Source organism: Danio rerio, chromosome 14 (genome assembly GCF_052040795.2).
Source record: "Danio rerio strain M-AB ecotype USA chromosome 14, GRCz13ab, whole genome shotgun sequence".
Taxonomy (NCBI): Eukaryota; Metazoa; Chordata; class Actinopteri; order Cypriniformes; family Danionidae; genus Danio; species Danio rerio.
Genome location: NC_141034.1, coordinates 27,636,389 through 27,648,573, shown reverse-complemented (window position 1 = coordinate 27,648,573; position 12,185 = coordinate 27,636,389). Strand labels below are relative to the sequence as shown.

Below are 12,185 nucleotides of genomic sequence, written 5' to 3'. Positions count from 1 at the left end.
GTTGAACTATATTGTTAAATAGAGTTGTAAATAGAGTTAAGGTAAAGGATGTACTGAGAAGTATTGTTGGTGACTGTATACTGCATACAGGTGTTGGCCTGGCTAGGTAGCTTTACATGGACATTGGAAAATAAAGTGAATTTAAGACTTTTTTTAAGGCCTAAAATGTTGTTTTTAAAATTTAAGACATTTTAAGACCCCGTGGATACCCTGGAAAAGCACCCCAGAATTAGAGAAACCTAACTTGGATGTGGCTCCAATGCAATTGCATTCAGACAAACACAACCCAAGAGAAAACTACAGAAAAACCTGAATTCCAGCATTCATAGTGCTGCATAGCTTTATGCATTTCTTTAGTTTTTATGTTCAGTGTTTAATAAGCTATCTTTCAGGAAATAGCCATATCAACCGTATCTTCCAGTTAACTGACAGACTTCTGGTGTGGTGACAAGAATTAAATGCACAATATCAAAGTTACTGTATATCAGCCACTGATAACATTTCAAAATAAAGTGTTTCCTAATAGTTCTGTTTGTTCATATTTCTGCATTGGCCAGAATGAGAGACACCTAACTTGGTTGTGGCTCCAGGGCACTTGCATTTAAATAAACCCAACTTAACATTAAATGAAGCTCAAAAATGGATTAGACAGTTTCCGCCAGAAGCTCACCTTTGGCAGTTTGTTTCTGAGGCCTCATGGCAAGACAAACCCCACACATCTTCCATTTTCAGACAAGAATCTTTGTGAGCCCTCCATGCCAGAGGGGACAGCCATTGCAGGGTCATGAAGGAGAAAAATCCTGCATTGTCCACAGGGTGTTGGTGTCTGGGGGTGAGAAAGGAACAGTTTGGCTCATATCAGTCATCTAGGCGCTATGTGTTATGTCTGGGAACAGTGCGACCTTGAACGCGAGAGGAAGACTGAGAAAATCTTTACTCGCTACGGCCAAATAGAAGATGAATCACACTCTTGTGTTTGAACAGCAGTTTGCACGTCCCTCTCAGAACTCTTATAGAGCAGTGAAAAGTTCAGTGGCTCTTTATCAGTCAGCATGTTAAAAATTGAGCCGTCTGTGAGGAGAGGATAAGAGCGCTCTTATCAAGGCCTCATTGACTTTCACTTGAGTCCAAATGGCAACACGGCAAACAAGCCTGTTTCACACCTCATGCAAAAATATTTCAGCCTGATATTATTAGCAGTTTCAGTTATTCACACTGAAGTCAGCGGAAAACTATAAATATAAACTATACGCTGTAAAATTGAACAGTTTGTAGTTTCACATGTATTTTTCTGTTTATTTACACTTTGGAATTGCATAATGAGACCTTGATATCTGCTCCAACAACTTTTATGTTGAAAGTTTAACCCTGCAGTTTATCAAAGTGACTTTTATTGACATTTTTAATAGTTTAAAGTAATATATTGTCTGGGTAGGTCTTATAATGAGCTATACAAAAGCCTGTCATTTTTCTGTTATGATAACATTTAATCATTGCAAACATAATAAATTTACTACAGTGAATCACTATGTTACAGTGCAGGCCAGTTTTTACATAAATATATCTGATATGCTGAACGATGATAAAACATGTATTAGTTTTATTTTTAAAAAGACATTTAAATCATTTAAATTCTCGCCTTTGATCTAGTCATTTTTTGTAACAACGATTTGAAACAACCTCCATATTCATATATAAAGTCAAGCAGAGTGATGTTTCCACATTTCAAGCATTAATAATCATAAAATAAGCTTCATGGCTTTGTTGTGGATCCAGCATAAGGGAGTCTAGCTGTTGAAAACAACGTGTCAAAGTAAATTAATACCTTGTCCTGCAGTGTGGCATGCTGTACTTTAGCAAGAACTATTTTAAACAGCATTCGCTAATTCCTCTGTAATTATTATACATGCAGAGTTTATGAGCTCAAATTAATTAAGGGACTGCATGGAATATTTAGACACGAAAGTAATTAATTTGTCACACTGCAGAGCCATTAATGAAGGAGTGAAGTTGAAAACTAAAATAAAGTCACAATCCCTAAAATACACACATACCCTACAACAAACACATTTCTTAACTCTGATTTGTGACATTGCACCATAAAACCAGTCAGAAGAACTGAGTTTTATACTTAAGATGAAAGCTAAATACATACATACATGTATATCTGGAATCTGAAATCAAAATATTGAAAAACAAAATGCTTTATGCCTTTAAATATGTCCAAAATTATGTTCCAATCAATTCTATTGCTATACAAAAAATTTGGTTTTAATTGACATTTACAAAATGTTTTCATGGAACATGATCATCAAAAGAATAATTCCATATCCATAATTTCAGAATAATTCCATAATTCATCAAAGAAAAATCTGTAATTTTGACCCTTGAAATAAAAAATTACTTGTGCAACATAAGAATGATTTTGTGCTCCAGGGTAGGGCTGAACAAAATCGTTTGAGCATTGATTTCGCAATGTGAGTATTCACAGTAGTCACATCGCAGGATTATATTATTTATTGAAGATTAAATGATAAAGATGATGATAAATTATACAATGATGGTCATGTTTTTTATGTTTGACTGTTAAATTTCTGTACTTGAATACTGTTACACTCCCAAGTAAACCAAAGCAGTGATTATTAAATTTTTACTTTTGCTCTCCTGTATTTATATATGCTAATAATTTATTAAATTTTTTGCACATAGACTTGATCATCCCAGACTTTATCTAAATTAATGATTTTTTTTCAAATAGAGTAATTCAAATCACTTATAAATTTTATTTTCGGCTTAGTCCCTTTTTTTTAAATCTGGGGTTGCCACAGCGGAATGAACTGTTAACTCATCCAGCATTTATTTTACGCAGCGGATGCCCTTTCTTAGAGATACACTTATTTGAAAATCTGCAATATGAAATCGAAATATTGAATAAAAAACTTTTAAATATGTCCATTGAATCATTGTTATTACTATACAAAAATTACGTTTTAATACATTGACATTCACAAAATATCTTCATGGAACATGATCTTTAATTAATATTCTAATGATTTTTTTTTTTTTAATAAAAGAAAAATCAGTAATTTTGACCCTTACAATAAAATTTTTTTGCAAAATAAGATTTTGTGTTCCAGGGTAGGACTGAAAATATACATCGTTTGAGAATCAGTTTTGCAATGTGAGTATTCACGTTAGTCACATTGCAGGATTAGATTATTTATTGAAGATTAACTGAAAAAGATATTATTAAATTTTATTTTTATTAATTATTTATACAATGATGGCCATGTTTTTTTTATGTTTGACTGCTAAATTTGTGTACTTGAATACTGTTACACCTCACAGAAAATCATAAATCAGTGTTTATTTAATTTTTATTTTTGCTCTGTCTTATTTATATATGCTAATAATTTGTTATACGTAATGCACATGGACTTGATCATCCCACGTTTAATCTAAATTAATCAAATCTTTCCAAATAGAGCTATTCAAATCATCTGGTGAAATTATATTCTTATCGATATATTTATTTTGCAGCAAAATAAAAAAATTACAATCTTAGATTTTTCCAATATCCTACAGCTCTATTCCAGGGTCTTATTTGTTTTGTTATATACCCACAAAAATACAGTTATAGCAACTATAACAAGAAGAACTTACTTGTGCGTGATCCTGAAGGGCTTCAATATCTGTAAACTCTGGCGATATCTGCCTCGCCTTTTCGTTTCAATGGCCAATTCCACTTCATCTTCAGGGTCTGAAGGGGTCAGTTGTGGGGACAGGGTCAAACCCTCCACCTGTCCTACAGCCTCCAATGCATCTGGGAACATACCTAACTCTAAAAGTAAAACACAAGCAGAAAACACTTCAAAGTACTTCCAGACTCTTGGGATAAGCTCCCAACCATGCTCACAACGTGCTGACTAATATCAGTGTGTGTCTAACTTTGGTGACTCGTACCTTCCTCCACGTTACAGCCTTGGCTACAAATTTAAAGTGCTTATCTATTTAAAGACGCCTGTGGGAGGCCTCAAGGACTTGTGGATACTGAGACGGAGGATATTCGAGCTTGCCGTGTGTGTTGACCCTGTCACTGATCCATCTGTGGCATAAGACACGATAAGGTAAATCCAGCAGCACTGTGACTCTCTGTATCTGCTTGGTGTACGTCACTATAGTGGCTGCCAGATAATAAAAGATAGCCACATAGTTTCATTATTTACACTGCATACAAGAAAGAATCCGTGTTAGATAATGGAACTGAACATTATGGATGTAAACAATGATAACAGGGACATTTTGACATTTGAAAAAAAAGGGATAAGGGAATGAGTTTTGTCGTCATTTATTATGTTGCTGCAACCTAAAATGATCTTGATGTTCAGTGCAGTTGCAGGCTTATAAATGATAACTGTTTTTAGAGTATTATAGTCTGGCTCTGCATGCACAATATATCGTTTCACCGTTGTTATCGCAATGTGCACATCCGCAATAGTACACTGCAGGATGGGCAATAATCTGGATTATAGTTGACCAGGAGCCACAGTTCAGAACATATGCGAATTGTGAAGTCACTGCCGATATTAACCATAATAGAGTGAAAGTTTGTCATTTGCATGTGTTTTCAAGGCTGACTGTTATCATCTCAAAAGCATTTAAAGCATTCAGGCACAAGACGTTATTTAATTATAACGTTTGGATGTTTAACAAAGATTAATTGTATTTAATTATTTATAAAGTAAGACTATTTTAGATTTTATTATTTAATGTCTGTACCCAAATACTGTTAGACTCCACAGAAATTCTTAAAGCACTGTTTATTTCACTTTTATCTTTGCTCTAATGTATTTATCTATGATTGCAATTTGTTTATTCTATTTTATGCATAGTTTACTTTCCTACAGAATCAATATATTGTTATAATACAGCTATTCAAGCCATCTGGGGAAATTGTATTAATATACAAAATCACAGAAAAAAAGAGATTTTTCTGATATCGTGTAGCCCTGCACACTATATTACACCTTTTCAAAATCCACATGATTTTTGTGTGACAGAAACAAACTGACATTGATTGGATAGTTCAACGGAAATATAGGAGTTTATTTACTATTCATTTACCGTTAAGCAAATGCAAATCTTCTTTTCCTTCCTTCTTTTTTTGCTTTGTTAAATGCAAATTAAGACATTTTAAATGCTGGAAACACTGACATTCAAAGTAAGAAGAAATGAAGTGACTTTTCAAAAAATATTCATTTGTGTTTAACATTAAAAACAAAACAAAATCAGATTGAAACTAATTAAGAGTGAGTGAATATATTTACTCACAACTTATTTACTCTCAAGCAAATCCAAACATATTTTTCCTTTTTTATTTGTTGAACACAAAATTAGATATTTTAAATGCTGGAGCACTGACATTAAAAGTAAGAAAAGATGTACAGAGTTTTCAAAATATGTTCATTTGTATTTAACATTCAATTGTGTTTAACATTAGAAAGAAACCAGAATTAGATTGAAACTAATTAAGGATGAGTAAATTTAGATATTTACTCAAAATGTATTCACTGTCAAGTGAATCCAAATATGGTTTTTCCTTCTTTTTTTACTTTGTCAAACACAAAATGAGATATTTTAAATTGTTGGCAACACTGTCAAAGTAAGAAAAAAATGACAGAGTTTTTAAAATACATTTGTGTTTAAAGGAACATTAGCAAATTATGACAACATTTTTTATTTTGGGTGAACTAAGTTCTTACGTTTAAAGAGAGAATGAAACTCAAACAGGTTTGAAACTTGTGGAACAAGTAAACAAGTAAAGGATGAGTAAATAAAAGCATAATTGTCTTTTCCGGGAGAACTGTGCCTTTAATCTTGATAAAGTTTACCTAGAAACTTGTTTATGATAGTAATGTCAGTAGTTGATCTGTAGTCTACATTACACCTGCTACTTTCCCCATCTTTGTTTTCTCTCTCTGTGTCTGGCTGTTCTCACTCCAGGCAGTGAGAACTGTTTGTTCTCTGCCATTACTGGACCAGCCCCCAATGGGACCCTCATATGGGACACTTCTGAATTATTAAAGCAACATTTACTTTTAACAAATATGTTGTCATTAAATGACGATCATGAACATTGACTTTCTACAAGTCAAAGCATTGCTGAGCAAAATCAACTCTGAATCTCTGAAAGTTTTTCAAACCTTTGAAGTGTGAAGAAGGTCACTTACATATCAACCAGAAAACGTCGGGATTTTCACCCACTTTCCTTTCAGCTTCGGAATGGTTATTAATGATTTATTCAGAAAGCCACCGCTCTCTGGGTCGTCTGCTGCACATGACACATCTTCTCCTGGTAAAGTAACTCAAACAGCATGAACACTTATCCGGTATAAAAGTTTCAACGAGTTAAAAAAAAGGCCTTTAAAAGGAGTGCAGCGGAGAGTTTTAACACAGCGCTCAACCCGGAGCGACGTTTTGAAACGTGCCCCAGTACAGCTGACGGAATTCCCTAAAAGTATTTCACGTCACGCCCGAGCAGCCAATCACGGATTTGCTTTGTCGTCGCTAAGGTAACCGGACACGAAGTAGCAGGAAAGAGCACGTGGTGATGATCTTTGCTGCAGCACACAGACAGATTACCAGACTAATTTAGGCTGGTGGGGTCAAACGAAGAGCGTTACTGCATATGAAACAACAACAACAAGCGGGTGAAAAATGCTCATTCATTGCAGAACTAATGTCTTCTAAATAATATATGTCCGCGATGTGACGAAATGATCATGGTTCTTGTGAAGTGGTGTTCCTGAAAATGTTATGTAACGCTGATAAGACTGTAAGACCTTCACTATTTCCGCTTATAAACGAGCACTGGTGCATTCCTAGTATCTTTCCGTAAACTCACAGTACAATAACGTTTATGTTTTGCTTTTCAGCACCGAGTAGCCATGGATACAGTAATGTTAGCTGAGCTCTCGAATGATTCTGTCTCTATCTTTAGACGTGTTTACTAATTCTTCCTTTAGGTCGGCATGACCTTGTGCTGCGGTGTTATGCAGTTGAGAATCTACAACTGGCAGCATGTTGTTCATTTTCACCATAACATAGCTCTGTGGAGTAAAGTGGTGGACGAAGTAACGTTATGCAAATTAGGAACAGATTGTCCATCAGTAAAATAATAATGTTTTTCTTTTCTTTTCAAAGTAGAAATGATAATTGAATAAAACCAAAGACTATATATTACATATACAGCATGCCTTAAAGTAGAGGTCAGGAACCTTTTTTCAACAAAGAGCCATTTCAGATATTTTTTTTTTTTTATCAAATGCGTTGAGAGCAAAAGAGCCATGGGTGTGTATATAACACAACCTTTATTTATTTATTTTCTTTTAAATAAAATAATTATTTATGTCCATGCACAACTCAAAAATAAACAAATATGACGCAGCATAATGTATAAAGAGAGGACAATTTACAGATTTTTTTCTTTTTGTCATCACCACTCATGAATGTTTGAATTTACAAAAAAGTTTAATTTACTTTTTGTTCACATTGTCGTTTTTGTTTCACAAACGGTTGACTCTCTGTGATAATGTGTTGCGGCTGGAAGGGCATCTGCTTCTAAAACATAAGCCAGAGTATAATTGGCGGTTCATTGCAGGCCACCATAGATAAAGCAGAGAATACGCTGAAGGAAAGTGAGTCCCCAACAACAGATTGATATGCATGCAAGTCACTTTAATAAGAGTCTGTCTTGTAGTCATAATAGTATTATAATATGCATATTTGTTTACTTTATTACCCTAATCATTTATAGTGTAATTAAAACACATTAAACCTCTTTAACATTAAAAGTACATGCTGAAAGTCACAGTTGTAACTTCATTTAAACTTTGTATGCCAGTTACTTTCTGTGGTGTAAAATAACAATTTACAAATACTTAAATTACTGTAAATGAGTAGTTTTTCTCAGGAATTGTTATTTACTAATTAGTTTTTTAATTGTGTAATTGTATTTCACTTTGAGTACATTTTTAGTGCAGTATCTGTACTTTTACTCCACTCCTTTATTTATTTCTTGTCTATGGTGATTGGTTAAATTAAAAAAAATTCTGTTCTGTTCAATCAAACAGCATAGAAAGTAAATCACATCATACTGAACAACCTCAAGACATGGATGCTTTATAAATGGTTTATATATGCTTTATAAAAACATTTTTAAAGCATTAAAATGTTCAAGAAGATTGCCAAAATCTTTACACGGAATGACCTAGAGACATAGACGGCATGTCACTAATGAGAAGATGAAGGATATTGACTGTGTGATGACTGAAATCACCAAACAGCCTTACAAAATCAATAAATGGATCGAATGAAGAAGGAAAAGAAGGACAGAATGAAGGAAGGGCTGAACAAGGAATAAAAGGAAGGACCGAATGAATGAAGGAAGGACGGAACAAACTACTGAAGGAAGGAAGGACCAAATGAATGAATCAAGGATTCACATCCCTGCACAAACTGCATGCAAACTTTTTACTGTGTAATACTCACTACTCGCAATTCTTGAGTACTTTTAAAAGTGCTACTTTTTACTCATCTATTGAGTAATATTTTTATAACAGATACTTTTATTCTACTTTTACTCAAGTATGATTTTTCAGTACTTCAGTACAACAGTTTGCCGTTGTTAAGCTGTTATGTTGCTGAAAAACAACGTTTCTACGATAGAAACTTACAGTTATTGTAACGATAGAACGATAGAAACAGTTATTGCTGTCATTGATGGTTAGGACAATAAACTCATTTTACCATGGAAATCGTACTTTAATTGCATGTCGTCAAATGTAATTAGGACACAGTGTAAACTTGATAGTCAGGCACATTCACTTCTGTTGGTGTCATCAATCTGGTAACCTGTGTGTGCGAGATAGAGGAGGGGCCGGGTGAAAAAAACCACTCAAGTGTTTGAAATGCGGACTGCATTATCTAGTTCAACCACTAGCTGTCAATCCTATGTACATACGTGTTACAGCTCTGTTTTGAAAACCCATAATAGGTGCACTTTAACAGGTATAAAACAATTAAAGCAGCATCAGGAGTTGCTTTCTTCATTAAGTGATCGTCATCGAGTGATCCTCTGTCAAGATCACTTCATTCACTGAAAAAAAATCATTCAAAGATGATTCCTTGAATTAACTTTTTTTTTAAGTTAAGTGTTTGTAAACTATTTATTTGGTCAAAATTTAAACAAACAAATTGTTGAACATTACTAAACCCAATGTGTTTGATTAAATTCAACTCATGCAAATTGTTTGCTACAATTTTGCAGACATCCTTTTTTTCCAGTGTTGCATATACTGCTTTATAGAGACATTTTTCTGATACCTTTATTGAACTGAATAGGCAACACTGACTACAAACGGATAAAACAGATATGGTTTGGAATTCTGTCTTTTTTATGGTCATCATGACTCGCATATTGTGAGATGCGTTTTATTCAAATTTCAGTCAAACTACACCAGCCTTCATTGGGATATGGGCAGAGACTCATTTTGTGTGTCTTGATCTGCTTTTTTGTCATTCACACTTTTTGAAATAAACACTAACAGAGCGTTTGCGTCAGGTTTTAATCAAACCAAAATATTAGTGATGTATGTTTTTGAATTTTGTGTGCTCAAATTAATTGCAGATATGCCTACTGTACCTTTGTACTATAACAAAGCAACATATGAGCACACGTTAAAACCACACAAGTGTGTGCCTGAGAACTTTTTCAGGTGTCATTTAGTTTCATGATGAAATGCTGAGCTGCAGACCTGTGCTGTAGTGACCTCTGTTGGCATATATTACACTCCTTAAATAAGAATTGCCTAAAGCAGTGCATTTTTAATGCTGGTCCTGCACTGGGGAATCACAGCACTGCACATTTTGTAGTTCACTTTTCTATTTAACCCACAAGATTTAAATCATCAGCTCATTGCAGAGAGATTCATGAACTCAACTGACTGTGTCAGAAAAGAGCCGTGGGTCTGAAAGAGCTGAGCAGGTCTGAAAGTCACAGTTCAGTGCACAAAGCGCTGTAAAAGTAGTGGTGGTTTCAGATGTACTCTTGGTTAGGCCACCTACTCAGGCCTTGCCATGTTTGGTTGTGATACGTAATTAATCTGATCTGAAATACTGCATATGTTGCGTTTATGTAGTGTGATCTTGAGTTTTAAGGCAAATTAATGTTTGATTTAGCAGCATTGTTAAAAAAAAACTTTTTTCTCTTCAATGAAAGTTATTTGCAAAGTGATCGTATGAATAACCACTATGTTACCCGGCAAGAACTACTGTAAAAACAACATAAAAGAACTACAGTGATTAGGTTTTTTAAATTATAAACACTGAACACAATATAAATACGTAAGAATAAAGTGCTGTGTAAAATATGTTTGAATATTTTTTTTTACATTTAACTAATAATAAACTCGTAAAATAAAATTAGCACAGTGATGAAATCGATCTACATTTTGCATTTGTGGAATAAAAAATGCTATATATGGGCAATATCACACGAGTAGCAGTGTAATATAGCTGTATATCTGCACTGGTAAAACACCATATTTAGGTGTTTTATATTTCTAAAGTTCCTTTGCATTTCCACCTGCATTGACAATGTTCTGAAGAGATGATGTTCTCATCTTGTTTTTCAGGACTGATATTTTATTTCATTTTTTAAGCAAAGATGCTAAATTGTACAATAAAGCCATTATATATTTCTGGTCTTAGCATTGCTCAGTAGCTATTTTCAATGATTGTTGACTTGCTATTGATTATACCCTCATCAGTTGTCTGTTACTTTTTTAAACATAATTTCTATACAACAATCATCGACCACCTTCTTGAAATAAATATCTTTTTCTGTTCAGATCTCAATCTTAAGCAAATAACTGAGAAAGCACCAATCAGTGGCCTCATTTTCAAGGTGTCATTGTGTACAGTAGACTTCTTTCAAAGTATTTACAGTATTTTGAAGCTAAAATATACTAGATAGTAAAGTATTTTGATACAAAATATTACCTCATTTTCATTAATCCTATCAAATATACATTACAAAATACTATTTTGTATATGAAATGCATATTTGAAATACATGTATCATAAATACTGCCCATGCCTGATCAAAATAATTAACCTTAAAAAGCCAAAGCAAAGCAAAAACTAGCAGACTATGGTATAAATACAGCACTACAAACTAAAAAAGAGAGAGGTCGACTTAAAATGTCACTTACCTTTTCTGTAATGATTTGATCAGCTGCAGTTTGAAATACGAAAAGAAAACGCAGTTTTTACCCCCTAAGGACTTATTATTTGGTTTCTGTCGCCATTTTGTGGTAGCCAACCGTCAATTTCTGTGCTCTGCATGCTGATGGCCGCCGATGCACTGAATCTCTAAAATTATAAATATTTTAAAATAGGCGCTCTCATTATAAATAAACTGCATTTGCAATCTAAATAAATAAATTCTCGCATAAAAAGCATTATACTGTCCAACAGCTGCAAAATAAGCGTAGTGGGTTGTTCACTCTTCTGCTTGTCTCTCTATACGGGCGGAGTAATACACCACAAGTGTAAAGAATCTGTAGAGTCTGAGTGCTTCTTAAATCACTTAAAAACACTTTCCATTCATCTTAAGTTTGTCTAAATATTATTTTTGCAGTTACTGTTTGCATTTCTGAAGACATACCGACTGTCTCTACATTTCTGAATATTGTTGCAATATTGTTTATGAATGTTGGAAAGAAGCAGTCATTGTCATAGACCTCCAATTCAGCAATGACACATGATTGAACCAGATTTTGGTACAAACGGAAATAATACAAACATAAGTAATTATGTGTAATAACAATGGATTGGCAGTGGCGCAGTAGTTAGTGCTGTTGCCTCACAGCAAGAAGGTCGCTGGTTTGAGTCTCGGCTGGGTCAGTTGGCATTTCTGTGTGGAGTTTGCATGTTCTCCCTGCGTTCGCGTGGGTTTCCTCCTGGTGCTCCGGGTTTTTGGTAAAAACCCACAGTCCAAAGACATGCGGTGCAGGTGAATTGGGTAGGCTAAATTTTTCGTAGTGTATGAGTGTGTGTGGATGTTTCCTGGAGATGGGTTGCGGCTGCAAGGGCATCCGCTGCGTAAAAACCTGCTGGATAAG

The 12,185-nt window shown here is 34.2% G+C and overlaps 1 protein-coding gene and 1 long non-coding RNA gene across 9 annotated transcripts in view; one reads left to right on the top strand and one right to left on the bottom strand.

Moving 5' to 3' along the window:
* The window catches only part of wu:fb13g09, a 79,237-nt gene extending 67,623 nt beyond the window's left edge, over nt 1-11,614 (bottom strand). For 3 of the 8 annotated variants that reach the window (XR_015507393.1, XM_087281416.1, XM_087281419.1), the window contains exons 1-3: nt 6,231-6,491; nt 3,664-3,841; nt 671-826 (exon numbers count right to left, since the gene is read on the bottom strand). Coding sequence is in view for 7 of the 8 variants with exons in the window: in XM_087281416.1 (XP_087137542.1) it covers nt 671-826; nt 3,664-3,833 (326 nt within the window). In the remaining variant the exon portion in view is untranslated. Of the gene's footprint in view, nt 1-670; nt 827-3,663; nt 3,842-3,963; nt 4,106-6,230; nt 6,492-11,273 lie in introns of those variants that run through there. The other 5 variants (XM_087281417.1, XM_087281420.1, XM_087281422.1 and 2 more) reach the window with 4 other exon arrangements.
* On the top strand, nt 6,593-8,821 carry LOC147833957 (uncharacterized). The gene is made up of 2 exons (XR_015507478.1): nt 6,593-7,697; nt 8,133-8,821. It is a non-coding gene; the product is annotated as an uncharacterized LOC147833957 (long non-coding RNA).
* Nucleotides 11,615-12,185: the final 571 nt, after the last annotated feature.